General features: G+C 39.2%; 1 protein-coding gene across 1 annotated transcript in view; it reads right to left on the bottom strand.

The window, feature by feature from the left end:
- LOC124121320 (transmembrane protein 132E-like) overlaps positions 1–20,767 on the bottom strand; it is a 92,905-nt gene extending 72,138 nt beyond the window's left edge. The window contains exon 1 of the mRNA XM_046484317.2: positions 20,418–20,767. Within this exon, the coding sequence (XP_046340273.1) occupies positions 20,418–20,469 (52 nt within the window). The 5' untranslated portion in view covers positions 20,470–20,767. The remainder of the gene's footprint in view (positions 1–20,417) is intronic.
- Between the last annotated feature and the right edge of the window lie 2,554 nt (positions 20,768–23,321).

The following is a 23,321-nucleotide window of genomic DNA, read 5'->3' as shown; positions in this document are numbered from 1 at the left end:
GTTACACAAGCTTGTGAGCCTTGTCCTGTTTAAACTGAGGTAAGGGGTTTGAGGCGCTTTCATCATTCTAAAGTGGTCATATCCCTGCTTTACACACTAGTGCCAACCAAAAACATACAATGGTGTTTTCTTGCCCATCCAATCAACATATCACAGTAAGAAAGGGAAAACAATACAAACTGCTCACAAAATATTTCAATGACCACTTTTAAAAAAAAGAGCTAGAGAATATCAACCCGGGTCTTGGCATGACAAGCTTTAACCACTAGGCTACCCGACGCCCCTTCCCCTGTATTAGCTGATGATTAATATTATGTATAAAAATGTGAATTCTTGGCTCTCTAGTAATTTCCATACATCCCTGATAGTATTATAAGTTCCATAGTACTCAAAAATTGGAAGACTATTTTCCAACAGCACTAAAAACTTGAGAAAGTTAGACTTAAATTTACATAGGTACTAATGAATGAGCTCTGAAACCCTTTATCCTGATGTTAATTCAAACATGCAATGTCAATGAATCTGAACAAGGAAAAAATTGAGCAGGGCTCACTAATCACATGCTAATATCCCCAACCACGACTCGAACATATTTCTAAGTTAAAAACATGAAAACAGCAATATTTTCTCACAAAAAACACTTGTCAAAATCAAACTCTGCACTGCACCTCTCCTATTGGTATAGGAAGAGAATCCATAAAGAAGTTTTCAAGCAATAGGTCACACAAATGTTGAAGTAAAAAAACATTGAAGTACAAAACAGGGAAAAAATCATATCACATCAGAAAATACAAATATTAAAATCAAACTAGGAACTGCACCTCTCGTATAAGTTTTTAAGTGTTCCTTAAATTTGAAAAGAATCATTGTTGAGTGGTTCTCAACATTTGCTCAAGTTAGAGATCGAACAAATGTTGCAGTAAAAAACATTCTAAGTCAAAAAAAGAAAAATAGCTGTACTTCTTCAGAAAAAACAAATATTGAAATCAAACTTTGCACTGCACCTCTTCTATTGGTAAAGAAAGTGTTTGAACAGTTGGAAAAGATCTATGCAGTAGTTTTTTTAAAGTTATAGGTTGTACAAAAATGTCCTCGAAAGGGCAGACGGAATTCCTTGGTATAACTATATACCCCTGCCCTTTTAGGTCAGGGGTAAAATTAAAAATTCTGAGAATGATTATTTACACACCTTAATATGAAATAAACGTGAAAATTGGAAAGATAAACGAAAAATATCTCATCTTTCACATCTCTTTGCAATAAGAAAACTTCTTGAATTTAATACTTAAATAGCTTCAAATCCTCATGCTCCCCGGTATCAATGATCAATGTCAATGGGGCAATAGCCACGAGGTGAAAGTGTTAACTTGTCACACCACAGACCCTGGTTTGATTCTCCACGTGGGTACGGTGTGTGAAGCCCACTATTGATGCACCGTCCATGGATGGCTGGAATATTGCTAAAGGCAGATTACAAGCCAACTCACTTGCTGTGCAATCACAACCATTCAGAATATAATCTTTCTTAGGACCAGGGTGGATGCTGGGGTCAAAGTCTGTCCCAGAATCCCTGCAGAGGGTATTTTCAAAGTAACTTCTAAAGTTTAGAGCATGAGATGCCTAAGTAAAAGAATTTATGGATGTCAACTTCTTTATTATGATGAAACACAACTTTTCAGAGTATATGCTTCCTCCTTCATCAGGTGATGGGGAAGCATATACTCCGAAACGTTGTGTTTCGTCATAATAAAGAAGTTGACATCCATAAACTCTATTCCTTATGTGTATCACTTCTAAATGTCATTCAAAGACATGAGATGCCTAGAAATCAAGATCTTTCAAGTCTGAATGAACGTAAACTAGAACAAAACGAAAAACATTTCAGCATAAAGTTTGCATAATAAAGGATTAAACAGTAAAGATTTCCTTTTCTACAAGCCAGACTGGGCCTCTATTACATCACACAAAGGTAGTAATGGCAACATGAGACAGATCATTCCAAGCATATTGTTCAAACTGGCCAGTCTTTGATGTCGGCTTTCACAGTAGGTGTTGATGTATTACACTATATTTCACCTGCACAATACCTGTCCTGATTGGGTCGCACCTGTGTCTACCTGGCTGATTACACAATACCTGGTTAATACACCCAGGGGCCATAACTCCCAGTAATTCCACAGGGCCATGATACAATCTGCTGTAATACACACTTGAAATAATCAGTTATTTAATGGCACTGGCTTAATTGGATTGAATCATGTGACCTGAAGCTTGATGACTTGATGACTTAATGACAGATGACTTACATCCCATTCACGTTAACATAAGCGATGCTGCACATGTACACATGCTCTTAAACATGTTAAATGTAAGTGCATTAAACCCAATAATCCAGCATAATATATGTAAATATTCAATTAGTCAAATATTTAATATATATTTATTTAATAATTATCTTTTTTATCCAGATGTTGTTAGCCAATAATCAAACCAATTAACTTTACATCAGAGTGGTTATTCAGCATGAAAATTACACAAATTTTATAATATTATATTAAATCATGATTCTCTCAAAAATGTTCCGGGGTAGAATAAGTCTTCAGCAACCAATGCTTGTCATAAAAGGCGACTAACAGGATTGGGTGGTCAGGCTCGCTGACTTGGTTGATGCATGTCATCAATCCCAATAGCGCGGATTGATGCTCATGATATTAATCACTGGATTGTCTGGTCCAGACTCGATTATTTACAGACCGCCGTCATATAGCTGGAATATTCCTGAGTGCGACGTTAAACAACAAACCAACCAACCAACCAACTTTTTTACATAACCTACCATGGTTCCAGTAACTGAACCCAATTCTCATAAGCCACACCCACACCCCTCCCCCTACCCCATTGGAAGCAAAGTCAGGTCCCCTATTACACTAAAACATAGTCAATGAAATTCTTTAGTACACAGCATCATCTTCAAAACTAATTTTCTCAAACGGATTTCATACTTCCCTAATTTTTGTCTGTATTAGTTTCGTTCAAAATAAATTCATATATTCCACAGTCATTCCACATACATGCCTCTACAGTCAGGGTACAGGTTCCCCCTTAACTAACACTTAGTCTCAGAAACTATATAATTTTGATTAAAAAAACCCAGTTCCATTTAAATTGAAAAGGAGCCCCAAGTGAGATGGGAGCTTCAGAACCAGTGGAAAATGTAGACTTGCTTCATTTTGGGCTATTACAGTAAGAGTTGGGTGGAGGAGAAAACATAGTTCAGGGGCTGTGAGAGAAGGCCCCCGCCCCTGGCAGGTGCTTGCTATGTCAAACACTGCACTCACCAGTCGCTTCGGCAGCAGTGGAATTGGAATCATCTTCTGCAACTTTATCTAATGAACTTGTTGATAACGACAACTATCTCATCAACCCATCACTTTTTCTACCTTCAACACACAAGAGTCATTTAATGTTTGAAAATATGTTATATCCTTGGAAAGAGAGGTATTGCAGCCAGATTAACTATCTCCCTTCTCCACAGGCCTAGCAACCTCCTTGGCAACCATGGCAGATAAAAGAGAGGCTGATTAACCCATGATACAACAGCCGAACTACGAAAGGATGACTGAGTTGACACAGGGAGTCCGTCAGGAAGACTGATACATGTTAGCAGGTGGAATAATTCACAGACACACCCACCTCCACAGACACACCCGCTCAATTCAACTCTGGAGATAGTCAAATCATACTTTCAATGACCCTTTGCCAAACTGTGTTTTTTTAATGCTGTACAATATTCCTGTAATATGATGTTGGCCTGTAAATAATTGAGTGTGGGACAGACAAAACCAGTGATTGATATTATGAGCACCATCCCATCAACCAAGTCCCTGATCCTGATTCATTAGCCACCCTGCAAGATAAGCATAGGTTTATATTGAAATCTGGAACACACATGGGAGCCCCGTTATGTAGGAGATACTAAGGAGGCAACAATTACTTAAGCAGACAGGGACACTACAAAAAGGCTTCCCTGTGCCCCATGTTTGGATTCAAACTCAGACTGAGTAACTATTGTCTGCAACGTTCACTGTTCTATCTGTATCAGTTCGGGTTATTTCCTAATAAAAAAGTGATGATGATGATGATGATGATGATGATGATATAACAATTTTCTATTTTCCAAAACTATTCCAGGCCTGGGAAAGTAAAACACAAATACCATGATATTTCCATGATTTCATGACCCGTACACACCCTTATCATATCTTCACCCTTACTACTATATTTTCTTCTATAACATTGTCATAACTATCATTGTTATTTTTATTACTACACCTTTAGAAGTTTTCCCGACAGCATACTGGGACACTATAACTTTGGTCTCACCTCCAAGCACACAGTTCCCCATGATCACCATGATAGGCAGAAAATACACAAATAAATACCTTCTCCCCCATCACTTATCCTTTCAGTGTTTTTAAACAAACTGAATGAAGACACAGCAATAACAAAATAACCGAGACCATTTACAAAATTACAGATAACACCCGACCAAGGAGTCGGGACATTTATTATGTTCCGAGCAATAACTTACACCCCAGCACACTCAACGTGAGCCTACATGGAGACACCCATTCAAAGTTTAAACAGGTGCTTGCTGAGCAGGCCACATCTAAAGCAAAATGTTTAACAAAATCTGTCTGCTCTTTTATAAATGAAAAAAATAGCTGTTCACTTTGTGTTTTGAAACTCTTAACCAACCTGTGAGAGTTTTAATAAATTAACATCTGCAGCTTGAGCCATAAACAACATGAAACAGCTTTTCCAAAAGATGAGAAAAAATATTACACACTTTTACGTCCTCATTTTTTCATCCTTTTCGCAACTTGTTGACACCGAAACAAAACAGTCACACCACAAGCACTCTTGAGAACGAACATAAACTAACTTGATTAATTTTCCCATTTACACAGTTCAACAGTCTGAAGCTTTTGTTGTAGCCCACAAAACGAAATCTACCAGTCATTCAATGAGCGTGACCTGTGCACCCTACACTCAGTCAAAAAAATAAATCTTTTTACAACCTTCTTTTCAAATAAGAATATATCCCTCTCAACACAAGCCCCTCAACTGCTGGCGAGTAATATGACCAAGCCTTCAATCGCAATATCAAACTTTCACAAGTCTATGCTAATAAATAAACCTCCTTGCATGTATCAATATTAAACCGGGCTTATCCATCAAAGAGCTGTGAATAGGCACAGCAGCATGCGACACTGGGAAGTGATTACACAGAGGGACCATGGCTCCGACGTGAGACTCCAGTGGCTCCGACTTAGAGCCGATCTGCAGTCTCGACACACACAGACCTTCACCAGGCCCCAGGTTTGGTATCTGTTACAATCTGATTCAACACGGTCTGTCCACAGCCCCAACATGTAAACACGTAGTCAATATATTGCAATTTACTTTTCTTGGCTCAAGTTCACAAATTTTGTTGATATTAACCTGTTACAAACAGGGGAAAATAAAGGAAAATGGGATGGTTTTCTTTGGTAGTACTAAAGAGGATGTTTGAAATATTCAGCACAAATGTTTTGGTTTTCACCAAAGTGGATGTTTCACATATTCAGGCCTAACCAAGGTTGGAATGAAAAACAACAGACAGCAATTTCTCAATGATTAACAAAACCAGTAACCACGGTAAAAATGTATAAGAAAAAAAAGATCATTTACATAACAAATTACCACAGACTGTATAATTCTCATGTTTTACATACCAGTAAATTGGCCACATTTTATCATTTTGCATATTCATGAAATGGGCCAAATTCCCTTGTCAAACATTGTACGTTATTTCTTGAGCATAAGATGAATCAGAACTGGGGTCTGTATCCAATTGAACTGTTGTCAACAAGAGCTTTAACATGAGGTGAGAGTATTACGAATATTGCGTGCATGCCGCTGTGTGTACTAGTCCAGACTAATGCCGATCTTATAGTGCCAGCCCACTGAATACCCAACTCAGGCACAGTTACCAACTCCAAACTGACCCTTTATTCCCTTAATGCCGAATGCCAGGCAGGGTAACCATGGTAACAAGACTTTAACATGAAGTAACCACCAGGGAACTTCATAATAAAATACAAGTGCTAAATATTAATTCATCTTCAAAAATATTACCAAACTGTGGACAGGGCAATAACTCAAACCAATGTAATTTAATCCTGATGAAAATTGACAAAAAACAGAGCAAACAGAAGAAAACTAAACATGTTATGAGACTAATACAATTATTCATCTTAACCTAGGAAATGGGGGGCAATTCGACACTCTCTTACGTAACTTTAATACAAAGGTAGTTGTTCAGTCATTCTTATTCACATGAAATGTTGGGGCTGTAGACCTAGCGGTCTGACAGCAGCCGAGACTGAGCTTTCAAAAACAAATACTGGGACACCCGCTTGTGACCTCCTTCAGTTTCTCCTTCAGCCCGACTTGAGAGTCAGCAGTGCTATAGTATTAGCACACTCCTACTTGAGGGGATTAATTGCCCTTATACTCTCAACATCAAATACTTCTCAAATATACAAACTCTTGGTCTTGGATAGACTTGATAACCTTTATGGTTGCTATATTCTTTTTTTATGGTCTGTTTCTTCTGAACATTGTTCTACAATCAGTTGTTTTGTCTTACAATGTATCTCATGCTAAGCAGTATTCCAGCAATATCAGTGGGGATCACAAGAATGGAGCTTCACATTGTACCCTAGTCCTGTGCCCTGACTGGGTGATTTGACAGACAGACAGAGACAGGGAGAGAGACAGAGAGATTTTTTTTTTTAACTAAGAGCCTAGGCAAGTCTAGTTTCCTTGATTCCACAAAGGCTCTTTTGAAGAAAAACGATTACAACTGTTTTAAAGAAATGTTTTCATGTACTGTATACTAAGTGTTAGACTAATTGTACCCATATGGGAATCAAACCCAGCCTTCACTGTTATGAGTGAACACTTTAACCACAAGGCTACCCCTTGAAGTGTACAACAACTACGGTAAAACTAATACCTGTATTTGTTGCCCCCCCCCCCCCCGCCTCCTCCCCCAACATGGCAAGTGACTGAAGCTGTGTTTAACTCTAAGCACTCAGTCTCCTACCATGTCCCCGTACAACCATCTCTTATCATGAAGGCTACACAGCCTCAAGGTTTCCAGGTGGCCGGGAACACTGTGATTGCTTATGTCAACACTGATTCCACTCGCTGATTTCACGGCCTGTTAAAGGGGGACCAGGCCGGGGCTCACTGGCAGTCCCAGCTCAGTTGATTTAAGTCACCGAGAGCATGAAAAACAGAAATATATTGTCAGTACCATTTTGCTGGGAACAGAACCGTCCAAATTAATCCCTGTATACAGACTGCATTTACATTTTTACAGCAAGTTTGTTGTGCTTCGAACGTTTTATCACTGAACACTCACATAGAAGTTTGATTCATTTAAGTCTTCAGGAATACATAATATAACCTATTCACACGTGAACATCCAGGTAGATTTGGTCTTCAGCAAACCATACTTGTCATAAAAGGTGACTAAGGGGATCTGATTTCCCCGTGTAATACATGAAACCGCTGTTTCAACTGCCCAATGCCCCTCTCAACACAACTCCTTGTTTCCTTATGTTTGTTTGTTTGTTTGTTGTTTAACGCCGCACTCAGCAATGTTCCAACTATACGACGGCGGTCTGTAAATAATTGGACCCATGAACATGAAGATCTGGGGTAGTGGTCAGGCTCGCTGACTTGGTTGATGCATATCATCGAATCCCAAATGCATAGATCAATGCTCATGATTTCAATCACTGAATTGCCTGGTCCAGCCTGGATTATTTACAGAATGATGTCATATAGCCGGAATACTGCTGAGTGGGGGTTAAACAACAAACAAAGACATCATTCTTCTACCTGGAAGTCAACCTGTATTTGATAATCAGTACATTGGCAAGATTGAGATGTTTCATGGGGGACATCAACCAAACTGTCATGGTTCACCTTAATACACAAGACATTTAAAGTTAGAATGAGGCTAAGCTTCGGGAATAACTCCCCCTAACTTTTGTAAGGCTGAAGGGAATTATTCATGACACTTAGCACCATTTTAACCTTAAATTTCTGCCATCAGTCTGCAAATTGTTTGACAGGCATTACTTAGAAGTTGACGGATGACAAAGTAGACACAAAGCCTGCAAAGTTTCAAAGATATCGGCTTCAGTTACGCCATCTACCTCGTTCACAAGTATTGACAGCACATCAACAGTGGTCCAAATCAAGCCCACTCCAATAAGTGACCCGTGAAGATCCGGGGTAGAATAGGTCTTCAGCAACCCATGCTTGCCGTAAAAGGCGACTAACGGGATCGGGTGGTCAGGCTCACTGACTTGGTTGATGCATGTCATCGTATCACAATTGTGTGGATGGATGCTCATGATGTCAATCACTGGATTGTCTGGTCCAGACTCGATTATTTACAGACAGCCATCATATAGTTGGAATATTGCTGAGTGCGACGTTAAACAACAAACAAACAAAAACAAAACTCCACGATTCGGTGCCACAAAAGTAGAAACATGGACACCATCATTAAGGGGTGAAAATCCCTGAAAACCTCAGAGCACTTATAGTTGCAACAGGAATACACTCAGGACACTTGCTCGACTTCAAATCCGAAAAGATTTCTAAAGTCTTCTGTATTGACAAAAATGGTCGCACACATAGACAATGCATCCCACATATACAAACTCATTACACAAATGAACTCAAGTCAAGCATGGTGTTCAACTGCTCCATGGAATTAAAATGGACATTCAACTCAAATACATCCACCAGCAAGGCATGAATGACAAAATCTATTCCTGGTGTTCCCACATGCCTAGACTAACGCCCAGTCTCTGAAAATACATAGTTTTGATAGAAACGAACAGCTCCATTTTAAATTGACAGGAGCCCCAGTGAGACAGATTCAGAACCTGAATCTGTGGAAAATCTAGACTTGCTTCTTTGAGGCCATAGCATTACATAAGGGCTGTGCAGAAGGGGAAATAATATGGTTCAAGGAATCACTGTGAGACAAAACTACCACATGCGAGTGAGTGAGTGAGTGAGTGAGTGAGTGAGTGAGTGAGTGAGTATGGTTTTACGCCGCTTTTAGCAATATTCCAGCAATATCACGGCGGGGGACACCAGAAATGGGCTTCACACATTGTACCCATGTCGGGAATCGAACCCGGGTCTTCGGTGTGACGAGCGAACGCTTTAACCACCAGGCTACCTGACCGTCCCCTACCACATGCATATCCTTTACATAATACATGGAGACAAAGTCTCAATTTCACACATGACACAAATTACAAGTCTAAAAATTATAAGAAAAGGGCATCATCCTGTAGACGTGGTAGAGGATAGTCTCCATGAAGACTCACATATTAGCCACCTACAGGTGTATTCTTGTTTGCAGAAAAATAGGCCTTTAAATGTTACATGTTTTTAAAAATGAACAGAATCTCTCACCTTCAGAAAAGTAGCCCTAAAAACTATTTGATTATCAAACAAAAACCGGGCCCCTCACCATGCCTACATTGGATCTAAAAAAATCCTTTGATTCTCGACAATTTAATATGCTTCCCACTTAAAAGTCTTAAGAGCCTTTCAGTAAGAACAAAACTATTAACATCAAAGTACCCAATTTACAGCATTAACAAAAAACGCCATTCATGCTGTTCTACAGAATTGTGTGATGTCTATTTTTTGTACCTGAAACACGTTTGCAGCCGAGCATTTAATAAAAATATTTTTAAATCGACTACATTTGAAAACCTTTCTCTACTTAAGTTATCTCTGATACAGATCTTTAATCCAACTTCTATCAAAAGTACTACATCAGACATTCATACCACACTGGATTTCCACAGATAATAAACCCCCACTGTTCTTCTACCCTGTTTCCATAGAAACCACCAACATAATTAAAATCTTCAGATTATTGACATCAAAAGCACCCAACATTCTGAACAAAGTTGTTGAGATTTTATAAGTCAATACACTGAAGTCTCTACCTATCACAAAAACTCCTATCAATTTGTAATTTTCTTTTTATTGCCTCGTAAACTATCGCGTGTGATCTGAGAAAAACATCGCACGCCCCGCTATAAAAGGCCAAGCAGAGATTGGGGGACGTGAGATCGGGCAGTGTATGAATGTAGGTGGAGCTGACAACACAGGTATTGCAGCTGGCAATGTCAACCGTTTCTTTACAACCACAATAACGCAAGTCATGTTGAAGGAGACAGTGACGACAAGGAAATCACATATAATTGACTGTATCTAATGTCTTCAGGTCACATTGCTGTCAGTTGTATCAGGTCAAGTGATCACTTGGTAGAACGTGAAGCTCACGGCTTGACTCTTCTAATTACACAAAAATCATATTCTCCTCAGTGACAGATATTGAGGAGTATATACTGAATTCTTTTACTACCACACTCTCCATTGATGACATTGCAGTGTAGATATCATGTCAAGGTCTATTTTCAGTGAGTGAGTGAGTGAGTGAGTGAGTGAGCGAGCTTTAATGCCACTTTGAGCAGTATTTCAGTTATATCACAGCGTCAGCTTGATGTGGAACAAATGCCAATCTTAGACATTTACCACTTTGGCGAGTCCCACGAACGCGGGTATGATGCCTACAAACCATCAGGTCGATCGGTATTTGAACCCACAATCATAGGTTTCTGGCACCCCAAAGGGACACAACTCTGCTCAGCAAATGATGTGTATTAGACAACACTCGTTCCTCCAGGTTTAGTTCTGTACATGGTGATCACATACACTGCATTGTCCAAAAACGTACAAAAGGAATTCATTACTGGTTCATGGTAGAAAATGTATTTATTCGTCACATAAACAGCAACTTTCCATGTTCAACCATGTGAAGCCTGATTCTAGTATAAAATACCCTTTTGCAACAGTGCATTGCAACATGTTATGCAAGGATACCAGTACGGTCTCCAAGCTAATGTATCGATACAAATGTTGCATGTGTACTGTGTGTTTTGTGAGTATAGTTTTAAGCCACTTTTAGCAATATTCCTGCAATATCACGACGGGGGACACCAGAAATGGGCTTCACACATTGTACCCATGTTGGGAATCAAACCCAGGTCTTTGACGTGACGAGCGAACACTTTAACCACTAGGCTACCCGACCGCCCCTTCATGTGTACTGAACACGATAACCATGTAATAATAACAAGACATTAATATGGCGCTGGTGTCCACTTGAAACATCCGTGCCAAAGCGCTTGTGGAAGCTACATTCTACTGGATACATTAACAGTAGATCATACAGTAAAGTAATGAATAGAAACCACTATCTACTCAGATATCAAACCATTTAGTTCACATTACTCAAGTGATAAATACTACGTTTTTGGCTGGATTTATAGTTATGGTAATTAATTGATATTTAAGTGTTTACACTTGCCTGAGGCCTTACCATTTCCTTCTTGTTCATTGTTTATTTTATCTTTTATTTTCAGTTATTAAAACAGTGACTTTTTTTACGTGTTTTATCTTTTAATAGATCTAATCGATCGAAGGTAGAGTGGTCATCAGGAAACATAAGCATACTCAGGGCTATGGTAAGGAATTGGATATAACTTCCGCCAGGTGCAGGCTGGAAACCAAGCTGTCCACGACACAACCAGGTTGCACTTGGGTCCCATAAATTTATCACAGTTGAAACATGTGCTCTTAATCTTGAAGATGCCACAGTTTGATGACAAATGCCAAAAAGCATGACAAATTACACACAACACAGGGATTGTAGATATTATTTAGTAAATAAGCTTTGAGGTATTGAATGTGTTAAAAAAAATCAAGGTGTTGTGTGGACATGTAAGGGTTTGCCACAAATTTGCAAGATTTTGACAAGCACTTGGTGCATGTAGACATAAATAATAGTTTGCACTGTTTAACAAAGCTAAATCAAGCCCTGATACTTATTTAATTTCATTCTGATTGCGGCCTTTGGCTCTCATGGGCCCATCTTCCCAAGGCAAGGGAGTTAACCGACTATCAAAGTCCAGTTTCCGCCCTTGCCAAACTAGGCTGGTATTATGGAGTTACATTTTGGCTGGACTAACGAGTCTATGCATAGTTAAATCAAAATCATGCAACGAAATTGAATTCCGGTTCGTAAACTGTTGTGCAGATTTCGGCCGATTGCAGGATTTGCAAAGCATGTACACCGTCAACTGATATTTTCCAAACCTTTTCATGTTTTTAATCAAGGTGCTCGCGTGATTTGATGTACTTCGCGATGTAAGACCCATTTTATCACAATATAGATCTTGATGATCTATCAGATCGTCTTGACTGGGTGCCACCATTTTGTTTGAAACAAATGCAAGCTTAGAAGGGATATAACCCTTAATAACCACTGGTGGCGCTACGATCGAGCCCAGGAATTCCAGCCTAGTTCGGCAAGGGTGGAAACAGGACTTTTAAAGTCAGTTAACTCTCCCCCCCCTTGGAAGATGTCATAGGTCAAATCCACTGAATTAAAAATAAAAATTCTAGCTGCTTTAAAACAATCATGAGCCCATGATCCATGGGTCTTCAAATAGCTCCAACAAGCCGAGTCCCATGATGAGATGGTAATGAGAATACACACCCAGTCTATGACCATGATAACAGCCAGCGCTGGCTCTATATCCCCCGGGGAGGGAAGCATGCAATATGAATGTATACTGGTCTCTTGACTAGAGGGTAATATGCCATGCACCTTGAACATGCATCTGTGTGGTGGCCAATGCTCTATCAGTGGTATCCTATTCTGGATGTGGGATTCAAAAAATGTTAGGTGGGCTCTTAAAAACCAGGAACATTATGGAAGCCTGTGTGCATGTTTAACTAAGTCTGTTGGTGTGGATGTGGTACAGTGAAACCTAGGTAATCTGGACCCCCATCTATCCAGCAACATCTTCCTTTAGACACATAGGCTAAAAAAAATAATAGTCTTGGTTCTCAGGCACCACCTGCATCATCATAAAGTCAGCCGCATGTTTTCTTTTTATTTCCGGTTTTAACAAAATATAAAATTCATAATACTTAAACACAATGCGCAAAAAAAATTGAAAATGGAAACAAAAACGAAACGTGCAATGAAATTTATGATGATGTGGGCAGTGCCTGAGAACCAAGACTATTATATTTTTAGCCTTATGTTACAGTACTTAAATTCTGAACAAAAATTAAGCATCATGAATATATTTTGGGATATTTTATGACATTGAGCATGTTGAGTGCTCAGTCTTCACTACAAAATATATATAAATTCATGATCCCTAATTGTTTTGGATCAGTATAGATATCTGAAAATACAATTTTCAGCCACTCTAATATTGACTTAAAGAAGGAGTACTAGAGCAATGTTCAGGCAGAATAATGACTTCATGTCATTCAATACCAGTTTATAGCTTAATATATGCACATTTATTGCAATAAACCTGTAAAACACTGCATCATGTGCGCATGAATCATGCATACATAGCATATGAAGACTATCACATATTGCATCAAACAGACTGATATCACTGTGAGCAGATCATTCATTCAGAACTTTTAGAGCAAAAAAATAAATAAAAACATAAAAGCTCTTATTATCATTCATTGAACTGTTCACTGAAGTTTCAACAATTAACATTCTCTTGATGAATCAAAGACCAAACAAAACGGGGGCAAAATATATACAACCCCAAAGTTCCAAAATCTGAGGGACTGTCATTTATTATAGGTTAGGGGCGGGACTGAAATTTTTGGTAGTTGGGCCCAATTATATTCAACATTTTTCATGACCCCCCACCCTATAATAATCAACCAGTTCCTAAATAATGTTCAAATTCATATTCCTTAAAAATGAAAATGTCATTTCCTCCCAGCCTGTAACACATGACCAGTCCCTGGGGATGACCTTTTCTCTCATCAGTTATTATTCAGAATGCAGGTTCCCTATACACATCTCCCGTTGCCGAAACCAACCCATCCCCTATCTCAACAGGCTGGTTCTCTACTTGTCTTGAATACCGATATCCGCCTTGCCCAGAGATGAAAGTGGCAGGCAGATGATATAGCCACATGCTCAACTATTTACTTTCAAAATATACCACTCACTGCATGTGCATGTGATAATGATCTCACTGCTGCCATTGGTCGAAGGTATATAGAGCTAGTCATTGGTTGAGTTTGCCATTGGTCAATGGTTATGGGATGCTGCTGTGTGATAATTTAATTTACAGATACATAAATAAAGATTAAGTGATAGGAAATTTAAGGAAACCGTTTTTATGGTAAGAATGATAAGTACAACTTTTCTCTGTATTTTACATACCATAAACACAAAACAGCAATAAGTGACTATGCACAATTAACAAAATCGAACCTGCCTTCCGGCAGATATTGCCACTTACATATCAGTGAGTGAGTGAGTATGGTTTTACGCCGCTTTTAGCAATATTCCCACAATATCAGGGTGGGGAGACCAGAAATGGGCTTCATACATTGTACCCATGTTGGGAATCAACCCAGGTCTTCGGCATGACAAGCGAATGCTTTAACCACTAGGCTACCTAAACGTCCCATCATGTATATCGAGAATTTGCCCCTTATATATCACAAACAGGGAGGTTTTATCACTTTCATATCATTAATAGGGACTGAAGCATCTAACTTTAACATAGACCATACAGATTATTATTTGACTTGAGCTTCAGTCTAGTGATGTATGGCACTTTTGAGTCACAGATTGCAACCAAGTGACTTTTGATTTTCAAATCCATGTGATCAAAACCAATTTTATTGTTCAAATTTTGATTACAAAAAAAACTTCAAAGGATTTTTAAGACAGCAATATCCATGTAACATGTGTATGCCGCATGGGAAAACGTTTGATTTGAAACTTGTAATGATGCTGATCGTTAAACTACCCCACAGAAATGAACCTTAATCAAACATTTCTATAACAGCGATTCCTCTAAGAACATGAAACGATCCAACTTCCCATTAATCATTCTCGTAGGAATATTAATGACAGCAAAGTTCATTTTAAACCTTGTAAAATCAGATTTAAGATTACCGAAATAGTCTTAACTGATGATAGTAATATCTCATAAAGATTCAGTCCTCATAACTCACAGAATTAATCAGAGTGCCCAGAGAAGCATATTAAACCCCTTATTCTTCCTCTCGTCTCATATCAAGAGGAATTACAAGGCCTCAGTTAATGCAATGTCCTGCATTCATAACCATTTATAACGTCTAAATGTGAAAACAATAACACGTCTACGCCAATACATGTGTTATCAACTGGTCCCACATCCAGACCCTAAAAGGGGTGGTGGGGTAGCCTAGTGGTTAAAGCGTTCGCTCCTCACGCCGCAGACCTGGTTCGATTCCCGACATGGGAACAATGTGTGAAGCCCATTTCTGGTGTCCCCCGCCGTGATATTGCTGGAATATTGCTAAAAGCGGCGTTAAACCATACTCACTCACTCCAGACCCTAAACAAATCTACTCAAAAGAGGCTAAGGACCACCCAATTCTTTCATATTACTACAGTTAATCTCTCACAGCACGACCCACTAACTATTGTAATTTGAAAGAATACAGTGATCCTAAACATCTTTTGAGTAGTATATCTGAGAACTCCCAAGCAAGTTTACATAACTTTGGCAAGTCTAGAATCTCAAGCGTCTTTTTATTATATACTACTCAAAAGAAGTTAAGGATCACCTGATTCTTTCATATTACTATAGTTAATCTCTCATGTCATGACAGATTTACTTTACCATCATGAAAGAATCAGGTGATCCTTAACTTCTTTTGAGTAGTATATATTAAATAGATTTTAACCAAATATATTCATATCACAGATTAAATGTTGGTCCACAAAAAATCAACCAGTGTCTATTTTGACCCCTCATGTCCACAGTTACTTCATTAATTCATTTTCAATGTGATATTTTAAACTATTGGTAAAAGTGGAATACAATGTCTAGCATGTGTCTACCAAAGACAATATACTTCATGTGACTTGTTATATCTACCATTACTTCAGTAAACACTTTCAAGGAATACTTAAATGATTGGTTGGTTGGTTTGTTGTTAAACTCCGCACTCAGCAATATTCCAGCTATATGACGGCGGTCTGTAAATAATCGAGTCTGGACCAGACAATCCAGTTATTGACATCATAAGCACCGATCCACGCAATTGGGACCAATGACATGCATCAACCAAGTCAGCGAACCTGACCACCCAATCCCATTAGTCGCCTTTTACGACAAGCATAGTCGCCTTTTACGGCAAGCATGGGTTGCTGAAGACCTATTCTACCCTGGATCTTCACGGGTCCTTAAATGAATACAGAACAACTTAACATGTGGCTACCCTATTATGTATGTTCTTATCCCTGACTTAGACAGGTACTCGTACATATCCCATGAAGATCTGGGTTAGAATTGATTTTCAGCAACCCAAGCATGTCATAAAGGGCATCAAATGAGGATCTGTTCTTCAGACCTGCTGACTTGGTTGATTCATGTCATTGTATCCCAACTGAAAGATAGATGCTCATGATGTCAATCACTGGATTGTCTGGTACAGACTTGATTATTTACAGTCTGTCGTCATATACATGATTTAGATGGGACATTGCTGGATGCAGTGTTGAACAACAAACAAACAATAGCTATTGTGTAGGCAGAGCTCCAAATAAGCAAAAAGAAATCGCCATTACCCAATTAATTTTAATGTTGTTTGCATTCAAATATGCATGAATTTTTTTTTTAAATTCAATAGCATAACAACACTCTGAGTAATTACCCAAAGCATCCTTTTCAACTTGGTTACTTGTATTTTAATGATTGAAAACAGAAATCACCGATACACGAACTCTACTGCAGTGATATTGCATAAGAACACTACATCTTGCCTATTTTTAGTTAGACACGTATATCACTGTTGTGAGTCTTCGTGACATGCACACACTTGGGTCAGCACACGAACAGATACTAATAAGAAATCGCCTGAAATAACAGTTTGAGCAGAACTAATATTTTAAAAAATGTCTACTTATTGCAATATCAAAATACCCAATAGACTCAAGGGAGTAAAAATATATTGAACACTGAAAAACTATCAATGCCCAATATGTATGATAACGAGAAAAACGCAACGGCTCAAAGCGTAATCTGGTGCTCTGTGTTGGCAATATAGAGTTATTAGTGTAAGAGGCTTGGTCAAGTTATTACTGTGGGAGTCTATAATTGGATTACTCATGATTACTGCTGATTAATCTAATTACCCGCAGTAACAGCTGGGCCAACTTCCCCTCCCAGCATGCACCAGGTGTTCACCAACACAGCACATGGTCCAACATGTGGAAACTACTTATCACCAAATAAATGATATAAGTTCAGCATCCAAATTAAACAAAAAGGGATTAATCGTGAAATGGAGCTTTCAAAATATTAAACTTTCCTTGTTAAATTGTTATCTTTTTACATTAATCCTATATTGTGTAAACATATCAGCATGTATATATACTACTCAAAAGAAGTTAAGGATCACCCGATTCTTTCATATTGGTAATGTTAATCTGTCATGGCATGAAAGGTTAACTATTTTAATATGAATGAATCAGGTGATCCTTAACTTCTTTTGAGTAGTATATATTTACTCATTATGCTCACCAAGCTTGTTTGTTAATCACCGCACTCAGCAATATTCTAGCTATATGACGGCGGTCTGTAAACTATCAAGTCTGGACCAGACAATCCAGTGATTGACATCATGAGCATTGATCTACACAATTGGGATATGATGACATGTATCAACCAAGTCTGTGAGCCTGACCACCCGATCCCGTTTGTCACCTCTTACGACAAGCATAGTCGCCTCTTACAGCAAGCAGGGCTGCTGAAGACCTATTCTAACCCGGATCTTCACGGGTCTATGCCTACACACCATTCCCCTGATGAAGCATTCACCAAGAAGTAGCCCTGAAATGTTCATAAAAACAATAAAGAAGTTGTTATCCACAAACATTTCAAGTCTTCATGTCTCAGTTCAACAGTATTAACACCCTCCTCAGTTCAACAGTATTAACATACACAGTAGTTTCAACAATACTAACAAACACAATCATTTCAACAGTTTTAATAATAAAGCGACAAAAACCTTTCCATATCCAGTAGAAATATCTGCATAAAGCAAGAGTCGATTGTATGATTCCGACTATATCATAAGCATGTGTTTATGAATCACTAACAAATAGTGATGACACCAGGTGTTTGCGAAAAGGTGAGCTTATCCTGCCCCATTGGTGACACGTCACCAACACATGCAAAGCCAAGTCAATTTTTCGCCTGAAAAAGAAAATGGGACCAAATGGTACAAGTCAGAATAGGGAACTGCATCGGACATAATTTTTGTCACTGATGCGTCAAATTTGGAAATGTCCTCCATATGTCTACCATAAAAGCTTTTGAGAAGCTTTACTGAGGCCAACAGTTTTAACACACACAATATACCACATTTTCAACAGTCACAACAGTTCCTGTGGTATCCAAATCGATGCAGCTGAACTCTCATTTCACCAGAACATGCGAATCAATAACGACTTCACAACTCAAGTGGCAGGTTCTGACATGTGGTTTCATCCTGTAACTTTAATGAAGACAACTGAATGAAAGTAATTAAAGCTTGATGAAACCGAACCCAGCGTTTTCTGGAACGGAATCTTGTCTCAAAGCTCCCGTCTGGGTCTTAGCACCAACACCTGTTAGCTATCATATACTTGAAACGGGGGAAGATAGCATTAAACTCACCACAGAAAGTACAGCACACACTGATAGAGCTTGAATGCTGCTGATGAGGTAAAAAAAATATTGACTCGCTTGCTGAATAAACAGAGCATGAAGTCGTATTTCCCCCCACACTGATCAATTATTCAATATGTTTGTCTCCGCCAGAGTTGTGGTTGTGAGGGTGGTGACAGACCCAACTACTTACAAATCCATGTATTGACAGCAGACAAGAACAAGGGCATGTCTCATGACCAGGCTTACTGAGAAGGGAAATTACGCATCAGATCTTCTTTTCTTGTGAAAAATACATTCACTACACTACAATACCAGGAATGAAAAGGAAACAAGAATGGTTAATCTGGTTTTAAATATTTTTTAAAATTTTTTTTTCGTTTTTCTACTATTTCCCTTTTTTCTATGTATAGCCAACAGTATGGTAAATATCAATTCATATGTCAACGTAAAAAGAACAAAAATCTTATTTCGAAATGATAAACATGAACAGACAATAACAATATGGTGAGATATCATTGTTATATTTATATTTGGTACGTATCAGTATGTAAAACTGTCTTTTTTTCTAAATTTGATCACACAAAATAACATTCGGCATTGTGACTCATTCAGTCAACATGATTAACAAAACTATGAATAGCAGGAAGATGCGAAAACATCACATCAGTGTCACTTTCCTAAGTTCTAGAACCTTACACTTGGCACGACATTGGGCATCTTCGGTGAGTGTATATACATGATGAGTGTATGTGAGTCAGCTGATTGTATCCTAAATCAGAACAACACTTCATGAACACGACTTCCTGGCACAGCCACCTCTACACATACCTACACACCAAACTGGCTAGATGACCCCAACATCACCCCTAGCTGGACGGGCAACACGAGCCCTGACCCACAAACAAGTCGAGATATATTGCAAACAAACAGATCTCCAAAAGTTACAGTTTTCTGGCTTCAGGGACATAAGACACACACAGAGAATGAACGATCGAGTTCCGAAACTTAAGCGAACGTGCTACAGGAATTTCAAAATGGTAACGTGAAAAACAGATGTTTTCAACATAAATGGTACCTAACTAACGCCCGTTCCCGAAACAATATACCCATTCATTGAACTTGCGTGAAATAGATGTGTGATATGATGATGTATTTTATAGAATAAGCATAAAACGTTGCGATAGGGTTCTACAATGTATGTCAATGTTACTTGGTACTCAGGAATCGCAGCATCCATTGAGAAAGTAGCGGCTTCCAATATACATACATTGTAATACATCGCGATACTGAGTTGCAATACACAAGGCAATAACAACGGTAATGCACCGTCCGTAGCACGGGCTCTGCGCAAATGATTGACAGGATTAAGGAATCAAGTTAGACAAGAGGTGTGAAGCACGCGCATTTCGTGCCGGTTACGTGAAAACGACACGATGTGATGAAGCTAGTGTCAAATAAAGACTGAAATAGACAAGAAAAGTGTCTTACCAAACACAGTGACAACACAGAAATATGTCCACAAGTCGGCTGTCTTCGCCATCGTCTTGGCAAAGTATAAATCCAGCGTGTTTCTACATCAGTTTAGTGAGGTAGGCAATGCCACTCCGACACAATATCACCCGTAAAAACACCCGATATTCCGTTGAAGGGTTGACATTCATAGTTCACCCTCGCTTGCGGTCAGTTCTTCCATGCTGAATCGCTCGGATCCGTCGATGTATTAATCCGCCCTGTCATATAATCACATCCGCGAAGACCTATATGTCACGTCCGAAGATTCTCTATCATAAGCAACAAACTACGTTCCGTGTGATCAATATTCATCAAAACATAATATATTAATACCGAGTGATTGAAACTTTCAACGTCTTCGACCCAATTGCAGGGACTATTTTCTTGGCCCGAAGTTGATGTCGGCTGCTAATATATTCAAGCGAGGTCATGTGATCTAATTATTGGTCTCGTGCGCTCGAGCGGGGAATGAGATCGGTTTCAAAGGACGGCGTGCAAACAGTGGCTCGTTGTGGTGATATTGTGATATTCTACTAGACCAGCGGGTATCCAGTATCCTTGGGGGCACCCGATGGCCGTGTTAATTGCTTTTCCATTCAAACAATACTTGGACCTTTGCATACCCTTTTATTTAGTATACCATGCGAGCTTTTTCATTGGAGACTTTTCTTTAATTATTTTTTATTTCACTTCCTCAAAATTTAATGTGAGGCTAGACGTGTGGTGGGTGGGGCGTTATCACCCTACAGCTGTCACCCCTTAATGTTTGATGGTAATTAAATATGTCATGTCTCCTCACCCAAACCCTTTCAACCCTCTGAGTTGTTACATGTTCCAGAATATTTTCCCCATCATTAGATATATAGCGAAACAAGGGATATTTACACTTTCTTACTAAAAAGACGTGTAAATATCACATTTTGCACTTCATACACTCTGCCGGTCACCCGTGGGATTCCGGGTAAGTTTATAGGTCCCCGGGAACCCATGTTTGTCTTAAGTGGCAACTAAATGGTCAGACACGGTGCATGACTTGGTTGATTACAGATCATCGTATCCTAATTCCGTGGATCGATCATCGGCTCTCGGTGTCAATCATTGGATTGTTTGGTCAAGACTCGACTATTTACAGGCCGAATATTTCGAGTGGGGTGTGCGACGTTAAAGAAACCAACGAACTGCATGTTACTTTCCTCTTGTAAACAACAGTTTGTGTACATGCACTGTAAATCTTTACCGTAAGACATGCTGTAGTTTACTGTTAACACTTACAGCGCTTCGGTTGTATCTATACTGTAGCGTACTATCAGACTAACGGTAAATTGTAATTGTGTTCTTTCGTGGTCTGCAATATTAGGGTTTTCACCGGAAATAGAAGCATGCATTGCGGTAGTGGATTGCCGCCATTATTTGAGTGAGTGAGTTTGGTTTAACGCGGGTTTGATGTGTGAGGAACCACTGTTTGAGACATATTCTTTTTTCTATTAAAATCTTATTTCTTTTTTGTTTGTCGATGAGAAAATGGGTCTCGACGACTTATCTGAGCATTCGCGCCGTGCATGCGTACGCGTGTTGTGCCCATTGTAGGTTCAAGGGCACCACATACGCGCGTGTGTGTTTGGTGTGGGATTGAGTGAGTGATTGAGTATGGTTTTACGCCGCATTTAGCAATATTCCAGCAATATCACGGCGGGGAACACCAGAAATGGGCTTCACATATTGTACCCATGTCGGGAATCGAACCCGGGTCTTCGGCGTGACGAGCGAACGCTTTAACCACTAGGCAACCCGGCCGCCCCGTGTGGGATTGAGAGGGGTGTACGTTAAAAATAATACTTCATATATTTTTTACCATTCATACTCCGATTCAAGTATAGATGCCGTACATGATCACATTCATTTCTGAATAAAAAATGATATTTGAGTCAGACACTTGGCTACATGAATTAAAATATTCTAAGGTGCAAAGCGTATTTGACAAACCATCTTCTACTTTGGGTAAAAAACAGCTTGACTTTTTGCGGTAATCGTTATGATATAAACGGTTTATGTAGTTACGTAATAATGTTAGTTTAACTGCAAACCGTGATTAGTACTGTAAAAAGCTGGCAGCACAGATGACGATAATTTACCGTAAGAAATACGGTAAAGGTTTACAGTATATGGTGTGTAATAGTTTTCATGTGGGCCAGTGGTTGCAGAACGATCTTTATGATGAAAACCCGGGTTTTGAACCCAACATAGGTCAGTGGGTGCAGCTTATCGCGATTCACCCACTGTAATACTTGTCCTTGACCCGTGAAGATTTCGGGGTAGAATAGGTCTTCAGCAACCCATGCTTGCCGTAAAAGGTGACTATGCTTGTCGTAAAAGGCGACTAACGGGATCGGGTGGTCAGGCTCGCTGACTTGGTTGATGCATGTCCTCAATCCAAATTGCGTGGATTGATGCTCATGATATTAATCACTGGATTGTCTTGTCCTGACTCGATTATTTAAAGACCGCCGTCATGTAGCTGGAATATTGCAGAGTGCGGCGTTAAACAACAAACCAACCAACATAGCATGACAGGTGAACATTTTCCTTCCGAAATATAGTCTCCATAGCTTTATTAATACATTTGGGAACACAGGTGGCTCGCAATTCGCTGTGCAGAGTTGCGTCCCTTAGGTATGCCAGGGACCTATGATTGTGGGTTTGAATCCCGGTTCGCCCTGATTACGTTTCTAGGTTTGTCAGCACCATACCTGGGTTTCACCAAAGTGGTTAACATCTGAGACCTGCATCACTTCGGGCTTTCCTCCACATCAAGCTGACACGTAGTGATATAACTGGAATATGGTTAAAAGCGGCGTTAAGCCAGCTTACTGACTCACTTAT

This window comes from Haliotis rufescens, unplaced genomic scaffold (genome assembly GCF_023055435.1).
Source record: "Haliotis rufescens isolate VD_foot unplaced genomic scaffold, xgHalRufe1.0.p SCAF_21, whole genome shotgun sequence".
Lineage (NCBI taxonomy): Eukaryota > Metazoa > Mollusca > Gastropoda > Lepetellida > Haliotidae > Haliotis > Haliotis rufescens.
Note: the sequence above shows the minus strand (reverse complement) of the source record. Positions and strands in the feature narration are given on the sequence as shown.